We start from the raw sequence: 18,617 nt of genomic DNA on the forward strand, positions 1-18,617 counted from the left end.
GCACACAACTACTACACTTCAAATTTCAGTTTGGATTAAAACCAAAGGAGGCAATTACAAAGTTATCTTAAGTAGAATAAAGGAATTTCATTATTTATTAACTCCGAGAAAAATAATAAATAGTCATCAAACATAGATATAAAGCTTAAAAGGAGAGTTGAAACAAAAAAGATCAAGAGTAGATAATTTTTTAAAAAAAATACAACCTTGGCTGAAGGCAAAAGTGCTTAGAATGTTAAGTTTTAATCTGAGACCATACTTGTGTAATTGCTATCTTGTAACCTCAGCAGTGTCAAAATGTGTAGATATCCTAAATTATTCTCATTGAATAGATGTTTCTCCAATTTGTTTTACCCTTAGATGCTTTTTAAAAAAAATATTAAGAGAAACATAACTTGGGGTGACACGGTGGCTTAGTGGTTAGCACTGCTGCCTCACAGCACCAGGGACCCGAGTTTAATTCCTACCTCGGGCGACTATCTGTATGGAGTTTGCACATTCTCCCCGTGTCTGCATGGGTTTCCACCGAGTGCTCTGGTTTCCTCCCACAGTCCAAAGATGTGCAGGTCAGGTGAATTAGTCAAGATAAATTACCCATATGCTAATAGCATTAGTCAGAGGGAAATGGGTACGGGTGGGTTACTGTTCGGACAGTCGGTGTGGACTTGTTGGGCTGAAGGGCCTGTTTCCACACTGTAGGGATTCTAAGCTAATCTAAATGGGGAGATAGAGAGCAAGCTTTCCATTTGTGCAGTTTTAAAACCATTCTCTCTATCTATGAACCAAAAGTTGTTGGTGAAGTACAACTCACTTAATTGTATGTCCCCATGTTTGGCTTCATAATTTCTTCAGTCTGGCTAATCTGCAGAAAACATTCATCCTAATTTGTGAAACTTCCAGAAATATTTGAATCAAAAAAGGATACAGATCTAAGCTCAAAAGTCTTTTTGTAAGGAAGTTAACTTCTGCTCAGACTGATTATTGATAGCTGTGTAACTGAGTGTGGCTTTAAGAGGTATGTTTTGTCATGGCTTCTTTTAGAGAGAGATTGGGGAACAGGTGCCGAACAGTCTATGAGAAGCTAAACAACTTGCGAGACCTTGGGTGTTTTTTTTAAAGTTGGAAGAATTAGAAGCAGCCTGAGTGGATGTGGTTAAGCTTTCACAGATCCAGGATTTTTAGTTAGCTTTCGGCAATTGTTGCTGGGGTGGCAGTAGGTTTGGAAGGTAGCAAATCTCTCCTAGCTACTCCATGCTCTCAGAATTGTCTTTTGATGTTATTTCCTCCCAGATTAGAGGACCGCACATGAGACAATCTGCTTTCTGAATTTGCCTTTTGCCAGGGATGTATTTATCATAGAATCATAGAATCTCTACAGTGTGGAAACAGGCATCGTAGAATCCACACCGACACTTTAAAGCATAACCCACCCAGACCCATTCCCACTACCTTATATTTACCCCTAACCTACACATATCTGAACACTATGAGCCATTTAGCACAGCCAATTCACCTAACGTGCACGTGTTTGGACTGTGGAAGGAATCTGAAGAATGTGGAAGAAACCCACACAGACACAGGGAGAATGTGCAAACTCCACACAGTTGCTGAGGCTGGAATCGAACATGGGTCCTTGGTGCTATGAGGCAGCAGTGCTAATCACTGATTAACCGTACTCAGTGGGATGTTACTATATTGGAACAGCTGCTGTTCAGTAATAAAATAATCTATTATTCTGTTAAGTGTTCTGATAGAATTAAGTTACTCCAAGTTCCTCATTCTTTTCTTGTATTTTAATTATAGTGTTTCAATAAATTGTGGTTTGCTTAACATCGAGCAGTTTGACCAATTGAATTGCATCTGCAACACAGCACCTCACATTTACCTTTAAAGTAAGAAAAAGTTGGGGACTAGGCTACCTTCTTCATATATTTTGAGGGGGTCTAGTCTCAATGAACTCAAATTGGTCAAGTGAGCCTTGTGGACATCTTAAGTTAATTTTCTCCCCTTTTTAAAGCCGTTTTAGCCACTTAAAGTTGGCTGCTAATTGGTTAAGGTGGGACATTTCCTCCCCACCTGGGCAGAAAGTCACATGTCTGAGAGCTGTCAGCAAAACAAATGGCCAGTTGCTCTCAGGTCTCACCAGTGTTATGGTGAAGAGTGGTGGGGGAGGGGAGCCATGGCGGTGATGTTAAGGGCAAGAACAGGGACTTTGGCAGGATCAGTTCAGAAGGCCCTGACAAAAGGGGTGAGTGAGTTAAGGGCAGGGTTTAAGAGCTTATGTGTGAGGGGTGAGATTGGGATGGTTAGTGGTACCAGAGGAAAGGAAATGGGGGTGGGTAGTGAGGGGGAAGATAGCAATCAGGAAGGCTGTCTCTCAGTTGGCCAACCAATGGATGTACTTTTCAGCCTCCCTGTTGCTGGTAAAAATCGCAAAAGGGGCAGGGCAAGTATACCATGGGCATGGTGCGTATACATGGCACCCAATTTTACATGATGCCCCTTCATTTGCCAGCGTGTCCCCATAGGAGTGTAAATTCCAGCCTATGTTGATAGCTACACAAAAAACCTGCAAACAGGCACCTATATTGAAATTTGTCCTAATCAACTAATAATCTCCAACATGAAAAGTTAATTTAAAATATACTTTTAAGAGACATATGAATGTCTTCAGGTACAGGGCCCACTTCTGTTTTCAGAAACTAATAGATGAAACTATTTCAAGTGCAAAGAAAGCCCACTTTGCTTGTTTTCTGAATACACCATTACCTTCAGAGGCACATTTCATGGCATGTTATAAATATGAATTTATAACATCAAGATCAGCTCTCTTACCTTTCCAGATCCCGTGGATCCAGCTATGGCCAGCAGTTCACCTTTTTCTAACTTAAAGCTGATATTCTTTAGAACAGGTGTAACGTGTAAAGAAAAATTACTGAAAAACAGTCCATCATCTCCATTCGCCATGTTGCACTCAGAGTCCTTCTGTTTAACCTTTTCAAACAATTCACCAATTCCCTGTTTAATTTTAGAAAGAAGGGTGCTGTTATTGTTTGAATTCCTTCAACAGATTTTCATCAAATGTTGCAATTAAACAAAAATAACCATCATTTTTCCTTTCTCTTTTAATAATAGTCGGTATGTTCCTAATTCCAGCAAGATCCAGTTTAGAAATAGCATGAATCATGCATGAAGTAAAACCTCTTATTCTGCCCAATGAAATATTCTTGAATTTCACCTCCTATTCCCCAGTACATTAGTGTTTTAAATAGAGTTATCACATTGGCTATCTTTTTATTTTATTTTACATGTAATGCAGGCATCACTGGCTTGGCCACTATCTATTGCCCACACTGAATTGCCCAGAAGGCAGTTAAGAGTCAACCATATTGCTTTGGGTCTAGAGCCAGACAAAGTAAGGTCAGCAGATTTCCTTCCCTAAAGGATATCAGTGAGTCATTTCTCTGCAATGATCAACATTGGTTACATGGTCACCATCAGATAGATATTTTTTAAAATTAATTCCAGTCTTTTATTGAATTCACACTTCACTATCTGACATGATAGATTCACAGCTGGGATTCTGGATTATTAGTCCAGTAACATTACCACGACACTAACATTGCCCCTTCTGGAGCTTACAGAGAAATGTTGGGAATGTAAATCATGTTATGCAATCCTCCTCAATGCACATTTTTTCTATAAAAAGTAGATCAGAAAGACTAAAGATATCTGTGGAAACATAGAAGGATATTGTTTAACCTGTAGTCTCTGTGCTGGCTGTTTGTGTGAAATTTTAATTTTACAAATTTTTAAATATTCCCACAGTACTTCATTTTCAGCTTCCTCTGACGTGTTCAATGCATCGGGTTTCAAAATTTAAAATGGTATCTGTATCAATTACAAAAATATTCCATGCACGAACCCTTTCTCTATGGATTTTGCCCAGATTCAACCTATTGCATACTTGAAGCTGTATGTCAATGATTCATGAGTTACAGTGATAATCCAGCAAGCAGATACAACTGACTGAAATGGTATTGATGTTCTGTTTGTGATTGCTACAGCTAAATGGGCTAAATATATTTATGGCATCCACAACATGCGTCAATGTAATTTATTAACTTTTAAAAATTTACTGAAGTTTTGAAATTTACTGAAATTTTAGATAACATTTTATGATGTTACTGTATTTGATTACATGGCATTTGTAGAAAGTTTTCTGTTGCATTAAAACGCCTAGGTCTTTTTGCATTTGTGCTGAGAATGATGCAAGGTAAGGTTGAGGTAACTTGTTTACTCTTGTTTCTGAGAAGTAAATTGATGTAGAAATGAGAGCGGGGGACGGGTGGGGGGGAGGTGGAAGTTGCCATGGGGTGGTTGACAGAGTCAGTCTGTGCATTTGAGCAGTCATGCCAGTTTATCTTACAGTTCTTTATAGTCAGTATTTTAGGATATGGGCTGGGGACAGTTTGTATTCAGCTGGATCTCCAAAAATGATTTTTCTACAGTGCTAATCAGAGCTCAGGTAGAGGAGGGAATTTTCTTGGGATATTGTTAATAGTGAATTAGAATGCATTCCAATTTCATCTCTGACTTACCAGATATATTAGTTTATGAGCTGCAAAGTAATACTGATTGGCTCAGTGTTTATCATAGACACAAATATACAGGAATCATCAAAAGATTCCACTTTAGAACATTAATCCTAACCTCATCCCAAGAAGCTGTCACATTTTCCATCTCGACCTCTTTCGTTGTTAGGTTGTATTCTACAGTTTTGTGTTCATCTTTGTGTAAGAAGTCCTGAAAGACAAAGTTATTATTGAACCCTTGTTTGTTGGCTCCTGAAGATTAGACATGGGCCAATTCTTTTGGATCCATTTGTAAAAATCAGATTATCAAACTCAGGAACAAAGTGTGATAAATCTTTTAAATCATAAGATTTATTATGATTTGAAAGTAGCTTTACTAATTTATACTTAGACTCAGTTAATTTGTTAGTGAATTCAAGCAGTATTAAATGTTAATTATGGGTATTTTAAATGAAGTTTACACAAGGCTGATTAAGTTTATAAACTTTTCTATTAGAAAGTAGTACTTAGACTGTAGTTGTACTTTCAGCACTAGAGCCAGCTGAGCACATACAAAGTACTCAATTTAATGTCATATGACAGAAGTAAGGAGGACACCTTTCACACCAACAATTAAAAATCTCAAAATGAACTTGACAAAGTTCCCATTGATTCAGTGGGACCGCCTACTGGAGTTTTAATTTTAAAAATCCGATCATTGTGTTTTTAGGACTCAGATCATTTATCAGGACACACCCAAATGAACTTTGAATCAAAAAAGAAAATGGTCATGTAACTGTAGCGTTAAGTTCTCAGGTCTAAATGTTTGTGAACATCAGGTATACAATACTCCCCTACAAGCAAATAATTGCAAATATTAGGATAAGAATCTAGTTGGTAGGAACCAAATATGCAGTATCATGCAAAAGGTAATGGTACACTGAGAATTTCCTCCTCTAAGTATAAACAGAAATGGTTGGGAGGTTCATGTTATAACATAAAATGCTTTCTATCCATGTTAACTATTTACATAAGTGTAATGAGTCGGTGGATACAAGAAAGCACCTTTACTTAAGAGTTTGAAAGAATAGTGAAGAATAGATTAACCATACAAATAAACACAATCTCATTTCACAAAGTATCCTTTCATAACAAACTCTCTCATTTGTAATGGGAGCTCCATTACAAATCAGCACAATTTCTAGGTATGATGAATTTTGATAAAAAAAACTAACTCTTGGTTGAAACAAAAATTTATGAATGTTTGTAAACACCATTTATATAATGCTCACATAATCAATTAAACAACTGATTAGCAGTTCTATCCTATCCTAGTAAAAGCCAGGACTACAAAAAAAGATTTTTGACTGTTAAGTACAATTATGAAATTTAAAATCTGTTTCAATTGAAGGGATCAGGACCCTTCCTGAACAATAGTCCACTGACATACCTGTATTTTACGTATAGCTCCCAAAGAATCATACCATGTTTGTATAGCTGATGGAAATTGTCTGGTGACTGTCATTCGAAGGACAACGTTGTATGAGATCGTGGTGAATATCCTCCGCAATTTTATGGTATGACTGAAAGCATAAGGCACCACAGACAGAAACACAACAAAGAAGCCTGAGAAAAAGAAAGCTGAACTGCTGAAGTATCTGCAGTAGGCAACTTTTCTGGTCAGCTTTAATTCAGCCCTGTCAGAGTAGAACAAATGCAGAAAGTATTATTTTGGGGACATCATAACCATATTTTTATAAAACTTATGATAATTTATAATAGACAATAAGGCACACTTTTACCTATTAATCTGTGTGTTGGCTATGGGTTCATAGATGGCTACTTACACTTAGAATGAAGCTTTGAATTTTGGGGCTGCATTTGCTTAAAGGGTCCCAACTCCAAATTGGAACAAAGGATCCCCAGGACACAGTAACCAGGTAAATGAAGGGATAGAAATGACATTAACGTAACAAAACTAATGAGGAAGCAAATAAGAAAGGAAGAAAATAGGTGAAAGAACATTAGCTGTACAACAGCAATGACTCACGCATTTCTAATGTGTTTATTTTTGTTGTACACCGTTAATATTACAGCAAGAAAGTTGTTTAAATCATTCAAATTGCTGAATTAAAGTGATATTTGTCTTTGTTATAGCCATGTAGAGCATGGACTAAGAGTCATTAATCTGTCCTAACCAATGCCTACTATTAGTCAATGATCAATTAAATTTAAATATTGTGACAAAAATAATTGGCTTCCATGAAATATATTAATTCACAAGCTAAATATTTGCCAAAGTAAACTATAACACAAAATCAAAATGTAACTTACTGCCTTATGTTATCAATAATCTTTTCCATAGCATCCTCCCAGCAGTACACCTTCACTGACTGAATGTTGTCAATAATTTCAGAGGTGATTGCAAGTCGTTCATTTATTTTTCCTGCACGTTTGTCTCTGTTTATATTTGAAAACAAAACCAATTATTTTCAGTTTATTACTACAGCACAATCTCTTCTGATTCACTACATTATGTTTTTCCTTATTTGTAATGGCTCTTTGCCTCCTCTTTACCTTGTTTCATCCTTGACACACACTATGCATTATACAATGAACATTATACAGTAAACAATAAGGTGGTGCATCAAATCATTTTGCCTTTGAAATACCCTTCTTGTATAAAACACATCTAAAATGTAATTAAAATAAAGTTTTAATCATGAACATGCACAATGGTAAATACTGAAATACTAAAGTGTTAACCAGAGTTCAACAGCGATATGTTTAATAGATCATTCTTTTAAATTTAAGTAAGTATTCTACAATGTGAAAATACAGAAATGGTTTAAGGTTATAATTATGTCTGTCAGGAGATTCATTAACAAATGAAAGAGTCATTAGCAGAAGAACATCATGACTTGCAGCTGTATATTTTAATTGAATCACTGTGTTCACATTAGCCCCTCAATCACACAGTGTAGGGGGGGTATTTTATATTAGCCCACACGCATGGGACTGCTATCATTGCAAGATGTAATCACCTGTCATGGCATTCTGTAATTACTTTCAGTGATGCAGGAGCTCAACTCTGACATTATTGATTATACCACCTTTGATTCTTTATTGTTAACTTTCAATAGCACAGAGTAAATAAAATGACTTTCTGATTCCATTATGAGGCAAATGATTTAAGGGCCTTTACCTTCTTTTGCAATTTTAAATAAGTACTTTCTTCAGTTGGAAATGGGGAATGATATATCATAACTCTGAATGCTACTGTGATATTTTGCTCGTAACCAAAAAAAAGTGCAACAACAGATTTAAGTTAAAATAGTATAAAATCCAGTCAGCATAAAATATAATTTAAAGAGCAAAATTAAGTAATTTTAGGCAGTGTAATACTAACAATAGGTATGTAAATCAGAACAAGTTGCTGGCCTTTCAATAGTTGCTATTCGGTCTCTAGGTTGTTCTGCTATAATGCGAGTTTCATCAGTGCAAATTGGCTATAACACAATTGACAAATTGTGGATGTTATTTGGATAACGCAAATTTTCAACTGAATAGGTATACAGTAGTGATTTTCTGTTCGTGATCTTCTACAGCAGAATTTTCTATAACAGTTTTCCATAATGCGAGGTTACAGAGGAACACAACTGTCACCTTTTAGCAGAACAACCTGTAGTTTGAAAGCCTTGTGCACAAATTCAAATCGTGATGCAGAATTTAATGGCAAAGTAATATTAAGCTTCATGAGTGTGTCATCATTAGCATGTGAATCACCTAATAATTTGCCATCTCAACTATGCTTCAGCTTGGGTATTAATCTATAGGCATCAAAAAAGAAGTAAAGTTGCCAGTTTATTGGTTATATCACTGTTGGAAAAAAAAACCAAGCTCATATTGGTACAAAACAGCCAATAGAGTAAAATTTCTTGTGAACAAATTTCTTGTGAAAGCAAATGTATCACTTAAGCATTCAATGACTGATCAAAGCAAGCATTTCATTTCTGGTTAATACCTTATGTGAATAAATATCTCCCTCAAGCACTTTAAAACCTTCAGTCAATAAACATTTTCATTCAATAAATAGTTAGAGCTATTTATCAATTGAATGAATGTTAAAAATCCACAAATATTGATGCATATAGAGGTCAATTACTTACATTTTTTATATCAAAGAACACAACCTATTGATAAAACACTGTTACTCATAAATTTAAGCTATCCATTCACGGAATATAACCACATCTGGCTAGGTTAACATTTATTACCTATCCTTAATTGCGCTAGGGAAGGTGATACAGGAACACTTACAACATTGTTGGGAAGGAAGTTCCAGGAACTTGACCCAGTAACAATGAAGGAATAATGATATAGGTCCAAGTCAGGAAGGTAAGTAGCTTGGAGAGCAATTTGCTGGTAATTGTAATAAAACATAGAACATAGAACATAGAACAGTACAGCACAGAACAGGCCCTTCAGCCCACGATGTTGTTCCCATGTATCTGCTGCCTTGGTTCTCATAGGTAGTCGAAGTCACTGGTTTGGAAGCAGCAGAGTTGTTGCAGAATATATTATAGATGGTTCATATTGCTGCGCTAAGCAGAAGGAGTGAATGTTCAAGATATTAGAGTGAGTGCCTATTATATGGGCTGCTTTGCCCTGGATGGTGTTGAACATCCTGAGTGCTGTTGGAGCTGCACCGATCCAAATAAGTGGAGAATATTTCATCTCTCTTGACTTGTTGATAATGGATGAGTTTTCAGGAATCAGAGGCTGAGTTATTCACTGCAGAGTTCCTAGCTTCTGACCTACGTTTGGAGTGATAGTATTTGCATGGCTGTTACTTTCAGTTTCTGGTCAATGGTAACTCCCACATTTTGAGACTTCTAGAGACCCCTTGATAGATCAACACTTATTGACATTTTTTGAAAGGTCAGTACTTGATGGCACTTGTAGACAGGTCTTCACAAATTGAACAGCTCCAAAAGGATTATGCACTAGTTACACACAACATTTGCCACAGTTAACTGTCCCAGATGGCATTAACAAATCCCGTACTCCAAAGGTACCTGAGCCTCACACCAAATGAATAGTGGATGCTCTCTCCAAAAGCATGTTTTCACCCTTCAGGTATCTTGGGATCATATCGGCAGAGTACTCCATTCCCAAAAATCTAAAAGAAATGTACTGAAAACAGAATTGCTCTAATTTCCACACCTTAGGGAGTCCTAAATCCCATTTCAGTGGAGGCAACTAGTCACTTAAATGAACAGTTGTCTCCAGGAATCATATATGCATGATCCCTGGCTTACACCCTAAATCTCATTCCAATGACAATGAGAGAGACAATGTCTCAGGAAAGAGACTTGTGATTCTGTCATTTTTGCCAGGGCAGAGACAATCTCTGACCTGGTGAAATTCAAGGCCAACGTCTCAGCCAAAACTGGCACCACCACCAATGTGGAATTCCCTCTGTATTTCATCAACCATATCCTACTTAGATAATATGCTCAGGCCCATAATGGACATGGAATTAAAGTCTTCTGACTCAGAAGAAAGAATGCTGAGTTATATTGACATTTGTGTACAATTAAATCTAAAAGCGTAAAAAATGTGCAAAGGAATTATATATGCATGGAATTTTACTGCAGTTGATCAATTAGGTATTACTCATAATTACTGAAAGGATTTGTCACCTATATTGCATCATCTTTTTCCCTAGCCAGGCTTGGAAAAGGGCAAGCAGTATTACGAAACCCAATCCACAAAATGCAAATTCTGTCAATTCATTCCAGAGCAATCCCATCAAAAGAACTACTTGCACTGGTGCAATCCAGACATAGTGAGCAACTGCCACGCCCTGCAAAAAAAGCACAAGTCCTTATACTTTGAAATAATTTGTAGTCAAGGGCATATAAACACAAATTCGTGATATTGTTTAAATAAATACACACAGATAGTATGTCTGTTAATGTGATTAAGATAACAAGCAGATGATTTGACATTTAATGCTTACATTTACCCATAATAATGAGCAGTAGTGGATTCAGGCTCAAGCTAATTTTCAGGATAAATGCCAAAAGTGGTGAAAAAATGAAGGTAAGCACATCTCTTCTGTTCCAGTTCAGAAGAGGTTTTAAATCTTCCACTTGTCCATCAAAGGGTTGTACCTGGGAAATTTCCCAGGAAACTCTTCCCTATCTGAAGCGTCCCCTGTTCAGCTGTTCAAAATAGTTTCAGGTTTCTCCCACAGGTCATTCCAAGGCCTCAATATATTGTGAGGACTTTTGAATAAATCCATTCATCTTAAGTGCAGACACCAGTGACCTGCCCTGAACACATTAATGATTCCAGGTACTCAGTTTCATGACTTGGGGAAAGGTAGCCAGATTTGCAGATGACATAAAAATAAGTGGAGAGGCAATTTTGTGAAGGGGATACAAACAGCTTACAGAGAGATGTTGATAGGTTAGGTAAATGGGAAAAATGTTGGAAAATAGAGTATATTGTGAGAAAATGTGAAGTCGTTCCTTTTGGGAGAGAAAATAAAAGAACAGCTTTTTATTTAAATGGAGAAAACCTGAAGAAGGCTGTAACACAAAGACGCATTGGGTTACTTGGGCACGAAACACAAAGCTCGCACGGAGGTGCAGCAGATAATCAGGAAGGCTAATGAAATGTTGGCCTTTATTTCAAGGGCGTTGGAGTATAAGAGCAGGGAAGTCTGACTAAGGGTCCTCTTATTTAAGGGAAGATATTGTTTCATTGAAGACAGTTCATAGAATGATCAGTAGGATCATCCCCGCTGTGCAGTGATGGTCTTATGGTTAAAAGTTAAACAATTTGAGATTCTACTCACTGGAGTTTAGAAGAACGAGAGGTGATCTCATTGAAACATAGAATTATTAAGGGGCTTGATAGAGTAAATGCTGAGAATATGTTTCCCCTCATAGGGGGGTTGAGAACCAGAGGGCATTACAACAAAAGTGTACCATTCTAAGATTGAGATGAGGAGGAATTTCTTCTCTCAGCGGGTTGAGAGTCTTTGGAACTCCTTATCAAAGAGCTGTGAGGGCAGAGCCCTTGTGTATAATTAAGGCTAATTCTTGTCAGTAGGGGGATCAAGGGTAATAAAGAGGAATGTTGGATCATCCATGATCTTGTTGAATGGAAGAGCAGGCTCAAGGGGTCAAGTAACCTACTCCTGTTCCTATTTCTTATGGTTTTACAGTATGCAATAAGCTTTCCCAAATGGAGAGGACCACTGTTCCATCAAGCATTTTCACCCTGAATATCCATTCAACTTTTGTCTAAAAACAATTAACATGAAATATAGGTAAAGATAGAAGAAAAGGGAGACAGAGAGAATGGGTGAAATGTAATCTTATTTTAACAATAAATTATCTAAACTTGTAGCAGGGAGGCTGTTAGTGGAGCAGAAACTTATTTGATTTAGTATCAAACCTTGTAACACCCATAGATATTCTGCATCAGATTTCTCAATCAATCAAAGAGGGTGGGCAAGGTACACACCAAATCTGTCAATGGGAGCCTTCCTATTAAAGGGATACCAACAGGGTCAAAACGGTTGAACTTTATATTGATGCCTGAGGCTTCAGCAACTGGAGGAATTGGAGAGATAACTGCAAAGGCTGTTCCGACAGTTTCATGATCTTATCTGGAAGTTCTACTATAGAATCTGAGGGATCAGATGAGGTGATGCTTGCCAAGGATAGAAAGAAAGCAAGGAGGTGAGGGTCAATGTGTTTGAGGATGTGAACAGTATGTGTGTGTTCTATTGAAACCTGGGGAGACTACCCTAAAATTTTCAAGTATCTCATATCAGCAGGAAAGGTGAATGGCATTACTATCCAGGTGCCACAACTTAAGCTTTGATTTTCTCATCACTTCCCTCTGCAAAGCTCTTCAGGCCAACACACCTTCTGGCTCCATTCATTCCTTCCTGTTCAGGTAGCTCCTCACATCACCAGTTGAACAGCCGACACTCAGACTCACATTTATCTTGGTGTCATCTTACATCCACCCTCATTGTGACTTTCCACACTCATGGCTATTCTCTCCTTTTCACTCCCACAACTCATTTTTTTTCTCCTTACAGGTGAATTCCCAGAGAAGACAGATCACCAAGGTAGAAATGGTCTTCAGTGACAGCCATTAGTAATGCATTACACTTGGACCACTGATATTCAAAGAGAGAGAGATACAATGAGCTGATCCTCTGTGTTTGGAATCAGACTTCCCTCCAGCTAGATCTCAGTATCCATTTCCCCATGCCCTGTGAAATGATATGTGGGTGAGAAGGAGGCACTTGTTACTGCTGTTTTTGTTACCTGTGCTACTCTATGAGTTGTTGATACTGAATCTTACCAGAATAGAGCTCCATGAAATGCTATCATGCTCCAAAGAAGATTAGTAACAGGCTACGCTACATCTCGGTGAGTGACATCCAAGACAGGTGAACTGATTTCTATCAAAATGAAAATTGTGTCTCAAACAGCGAGAGCATACTGCCTGAAGGTGATCTGAGCAGTATTTTCTCTCACCTAGGCAGGACTGCATCTATTCACTCTCCCATTTGAAGACTTCCCAGTCTGTCAGTTTTAATGAAGCAGCACTGCCTGTAATGCTTTTGCTTTGTTGGTCTTTACAAGTTCCACACAACTCAGGAAACACATATGCTGATTGTTAAAGGCAGAGTCTGAGTTAAATCTTGAATTAAATGCTCTTTGGAATACAATTGATGCCTCATACCCATGGTGGATACGTTCCAAGACCTACCATGGATGCCTGAAAGTGCGGGTAGTAGTGAACCCATTCATTAAAGTGGTAAATATAGCTCGCCGGCAGCCCCCTGCTCCCTGGTTCTGGAATGTTCCATGTAATATGGTCAGGCCGCGTTAAACCGCGGTAATCAGACCCACCAATATGGCAGTCGCCCTGTATTTTCATAACTAACCCAACAGCTTGACAGGTATTCGCTCTCACCTACAAATGACTCGATTAAAACTGGAAATGAATGGAACAATATTATGTTCCTGAATCTGCAGCACTTTTCAGAGCCTGTTCTTCCTTCTGCCCAAACTCAAACCCATCTTTCCTGAAAAGTTAACATTCTACCCAATAAATTCACCAAGTTAGCATCAGGAAAGAGAGGTGATATGCCTGTGGAATCTAATTCCTTACATCAGGAATGGAGAATCCAAAAGATATTTAGTGGCATGAGAAATATTTTGGTAAAAAAGATAGGACAGAAGTTGGGGGTTTGAGCAAGCCACTAACTAACCTTCATAACAAAAGCTAACATGATTTAGAATGACCTGGAAGACAATCTGTACATTCCCTAAAATATTTGAAGTAGCCCACCTGAGAAATATTAAGGATTTTACTACAGAAATGGCAATGATGCCTTTATTTTTGCTCTTGAGTTGGCAGCGCAGAATCAAGACATTTCCCGGCTCCACAAATCCGGACAGCGAGATTATGGCTCTCAATTTCAGATTCTCATTCAGGGGTGGTAAGGTTCTCTGGGAGGTAGAACCTGGAAAGAGTACAGAGGCAAACTTTGCAGCATGCCAGCCTCAGTGCAGAGATAGTGTATTAAAGTTTAAAAACATTTTTACTAATTAATTGCTATTTCATTCTGTCTATTAATATATGCCTGTGAGCTTGGGATGCGATTAGTGCTGCATGACTGATTTTACAACATATTTTAGAACAGGAGGGTGTTTGCCATTTCACAATTTAATTGACATCTCCAAGTGGTTATTAATTCTTTCTCAATGTCAAATAGAACTATGAATTTAGAAGGAGTTAAGCATTTGAATTAGGTGTTTGTGGTTCAAAGGGCTGTGTAGTTTGAAGAATTTTAGTGTGTGTTTTAAAAAGAAGCAATATTTATAAAAGATCTGAAGTAGACACTTAGAACTTTATAATATTTCTTCTCACCATGAGTGGGGTGAGGTCCTGAGTTCTGTCCATGGTGGACACTGGGTGAGTTGGTATGGTTAGTGTAAAAACAAAAGATGTTTGGTGGGGGCTTGGGTGGCATGAGGTGGCACTAAAGAGAAATGGTTGGGGTTGGGGGTATTTATGTTGGTATGAAGGATACGAGGGCCCATGTGGTGCATAGGAAGGCATACATTTCACTACATCCAATTTTTTTAAGGATTTAAGGGACAGATATTTTAAGCTCCTTGACACTATTAACAATTCCTTTTGAAAGGCCCTTTTGACGGTTCCTCTAGACAATTTCAATCAGCTTATAAACAATTTACACACATTTGTGCATACTTTTAGCATACTCAAAGAGTATAGTGCCTTCATCAAAGGGTATCCCACCTTTCTCGAGGGAATCTGACATTCTTTGCAGGACACCTGCCCTCCTCCAAAGGTGTGTCAGGACTAACCTAACTAATAACTAAGCTCTTGGAAGGGTTTTAATGGATATCCAAATGAATCCACAGATACAGACCAACTCCTACCAGGGCTAGTCTAAGCAGACATTTAGTCAACCAAGTTCATGCAAGCTCATGAGTTGCCTCTGCAAAAATGGAAGGTGATATATTCACAGGCAAGACTTCTAATTATCATCCACGTCCATTTGGAATGGGTGAGAGGAAGTCCATCTTTATAAAAATCTACGCCTGACATCTTCATGCAAATTATTTTAAAGCACACTTAATAATGCATAGTATTGTTTATCTATTCAATTAGTAGAGCAGTTCATACTATAATGTTTTAAGCTGATTAGAAGATTTTACTGACATTAGAATTATAGTTATGAAATGCAAATGCTATATCATTCAGTGGGAATTAACAATATGTATGTACATTCCACTCTTAGGCTTTACCTCTTTATGGTAAAGAGATACAGAAAAGACTTGAGCCTGAATTCACATTGTATATTGAAACAAAAATGACTTCTTCAATTGAAATGAACTGGTGGAAAATAAGGCTTTCTATACACATACTTTACTTACCTCATCAAATTTATTAAGGTTGTTGGATAGGAGACTAACAAGTTGTCCAGTGTCAATTTTATCAAGTACTCTGCTTGACATTTTTAAGATCTGTTAAGAAATAATGTTTTTTTTTAGGAAAGCAGGCATTTAAAGATCTATTTTCATGATCACAGTTTAACATAGTCATTACTTGAATAGTCCTGTTTAATTTAGAGTAGAAACTGCATTATGTATAATGTATAATAATTATGTTTGAAAATTTAAAAATACGTTTGAAAGAGTTGGGGTATAATGTTCCATGTCAGGGCAGTTCTGTTCATTGGCATTATTTGGTCATTTAAATTGATATAACTTGTCATTTTTGGAAACTGAGATCATTTTAAAGACTTGTTAATGTGCAACCGAATACTTGTGAGCTTGCACATTCCGGGAGTAGCATCCTAAAGTATGTGAGTATTACCAGTGTTTTGCCAGCTATCTTAAGAGTGCCAGGTGTTATGGGCCAGTCCAAAACCCCTCAAACTATTTTGAAAATATGCCTAGACCCTAACTTTTTCTTATTTTAAAGGCAGATATTCCAAGGGTGATGCAGCTGGTCAAACCACTCAGCTTTAAATAAAACAAAACTTATTTAAACATTGCAGTTGAAACATGAACAAAAGAAAACAGAATTTAGAATAACCTAACTATAAGAAAACTTAACCAACACCGTATTGTGTCATAGAGGTCATAGAGATGTACAGCATGGAAACAGACCCTTCGGTCTAACCTGTTCATCCCGACCAGATATCCCAACCCAATCTAGTCTCACCTGCCAGCACCCAGCCCATATCCCTCCAAACCCTTCCCATTCATATATCCATCCAAGTGGCTTTTAAATGTTGCAAATGTACCAGCCTCCACCACTTCCTCTGGCAGCTAATTCCATACACCTACCACCCTCTGTGTGAAGAAGTTGCCCCTTAGGTCTCTTTTATATCATTCCCCTCTCACCCTAAACCTATGCCCTCTAGTTCTGGACTCCCTGACTCCAGGGAAAGGACTTTGTCCATTTATCCTATCCATGCCCCTCATGATTTTGTAAATCTCTATAAGGTCACCCCTCAACCTCTGACTCTCCAGGGAAAATAGTCCCAGCCTGTTCAGTCTCTCCCTATAGCTCAAATCCTCCAACCCTGGTAACATCCTCATAATTTTTTCTGAACCCTTTCAATTTTCACAACATCTTTGCGATAGGAAGGAGACCAGAATTGCACGCAATATTCCAACAGTGGCCTTACAAATGTCCTGTACAGCCACAACATGACCTCCTAACACCTGTACTCAATACTCTGACCAATAAAAGAAACCATACCAAGTGCCTTCTTCACTATCCTAGATACCTGCAACTCCACTTTCAAGGTGATATGAACCTGCGCTCCAAGGTCTCTTTGTTCAGCAACACTCCCTAGGACCTTACCATTAAGTGTATAAGTCCTGCTAAGATTTGCTTTTCTAAAATGCAGCATCTCGCATTTTTCTGAATTAAACTCTATCTGCCACTTCTCAGCCTATTGGTCCATCTGGTCAAGATCCTGTTGTAATCTGAGGTAACCTTCTTTGCTGTTCACTAAACCTTCAATTTTGGAGCCATCTGCAAACTTACTAACTGTACCTATTATGCTTATATCCAAATCATTTATGTAAATGACAAGAAGTAGAGGACCCAGCAATGATCCTTGTGGCACTCCACTGGTCACAAGCCTCCAGTCTGAAAAACAATCTCCCATTGGGAACCTTGTTGAATGCCTTACTGAAGTCCATATAGATCACACCTGCTGCTCTGCCCTCATCAATCCTCTTTGTTACTTCTTTAAAAAACTGAATCAAATTTATGAGACATGATTTGCCATGCACAAAGCCATGTTGACTATCCCTAATCAGTCCTTGCCTTTACAAATACACGTACATCCTGTCCCTCCAACAACTTGCCCACCACCGATGTCAGGCTCAGTGGTCTATAGTTCCCTGGCTTGTTCTTGCCACCCTTCTTAAACAGTGGCACCACGTATGCCAACCTCCAGTCTTCCAGCACCTCACCTATGACTATTGATGATACAAGTATCTCAGTAAGAGGCCTAACAATCATTTCTCTAGCTTCCCACAGAGTTCTAGGGTACATCTGATCAGGTCCTGGGGATTTATCCACCTTTATGCGTTTCAAGACATCCAGCACTTCCTCCTCTGTAATATGAACATTTTGCAAGGTGTCACCATCTATTTCCCTACATTCTATATCTTCCATATCCTTTTCCGCAGTAAATATTGATGCAAAATACTCGTTTAGTATCTCCCCCATTTTCTGCAGCTCCACACAAAGGCCGTCTTGCTGATCTTTGAGGGGCCCTATTCTCTCCCAAGTTACCCTTTTGTCCTTAATATATTGTAAAAACCCTTTGGATTCTCCTTAATTCTATTCGCCAAAGCTATCTCATGTCCCCTTTTTGCCCTCCTGATTTTCTTCTTAAGTATACTCCTACTGCCTTTATACTCTTCTAAGGATTCACTTGATCTATCCTGTCTATACCTGACATATGCTTCCTTTTTTTTAACCAAACCCTCAATTTCTTCAGTCATCCAGCATTGAACTGGGAAAACTGGCCACTCCCCTGTCACTGTTAAACTAGACTCTTCCTAGACACCTCAACACCTCTGCCTTTGCAACCTCTCTTTAAAAAAAACCGAAAGACAAAATAGCCTTATTAAAGTGATAGCCTCATCACACAGGGCAGTCTACCCATCATGCTGTGCCAACTGAAAATCAAGACTGTGTGCAGGCAGAATTGTTTACTTAAAAATACCTCTTCATTAGCCCATTTAATTCAGATATTAAGGATGCAAAAATGTGGAAATCGCATAGGATATCAAGAATGCACAATTGTAAGCAGTTTCATGCTCCATATCTAAGGAAGGATATGCCGGTGCTGGATGGAGTTCAGAGGAGGTTTACAAGAATGATCCGAGGGATGAAGGGCTTTTCATATGAGGAGCAATTGGGGACTCTGGGTCTGTA

General features: G+C 38.1%; 1 protein-coding gene across 1 annotated transcript in view; it reads right to left on the reverse strand.

Moving 5' to 3' along the window:
• The window catches only part of cftr (CF transmembrane conductance regulator), a 117,254-nt gene that overhangs the window by 67,223 nt on the left and 31,414 nt on the right, over positions 1-18,617 (reverse strand). The window contains exons 5-10 of the mRNA XM_060839338.1: positions 15,584-15,673; positions 10,280-10,443; positions 6,909-7,034; positions 6,025-6,271; positions 4,714-4,806; positions 2,836-3,018 (exon numbers count right to left, since the gene is read on the reverse strand). Coding sequence (XP_060695321.1) covers positions 2,836-3,018; positions 4,714-4,806; positions 6,025-6,271; positions 6,909-7,034; positions 10,280-10,443; positions 15,584-15,673 — 903 coding nt within the window. The remainder of the gene's footprint in view (positions 1-2,835; positions 3,019-4,713; positions 4,807-6,024; positions 6,272-6,908; positions 7,035-10,279; positions 10,444-15,583; positions 15,674-18,617) is intronic.

Source organism: Hemiscyllium ocellatum, chromosome 19, assembly GCF_020745735.1.
Source record: "Hemiscyllium ocellatum isolate sHemOce1 chromosome 19, sHemOce1.pat.X.cur, whole genome shotgun sequence".
Lineage (NCBI taxonomy): Eukaryota > Metazoa > Chordata > Chondrichthyes > Orectolobiformes > Hemiscylliidae > Hemiscyllium > Hemiscyllium ocellatum.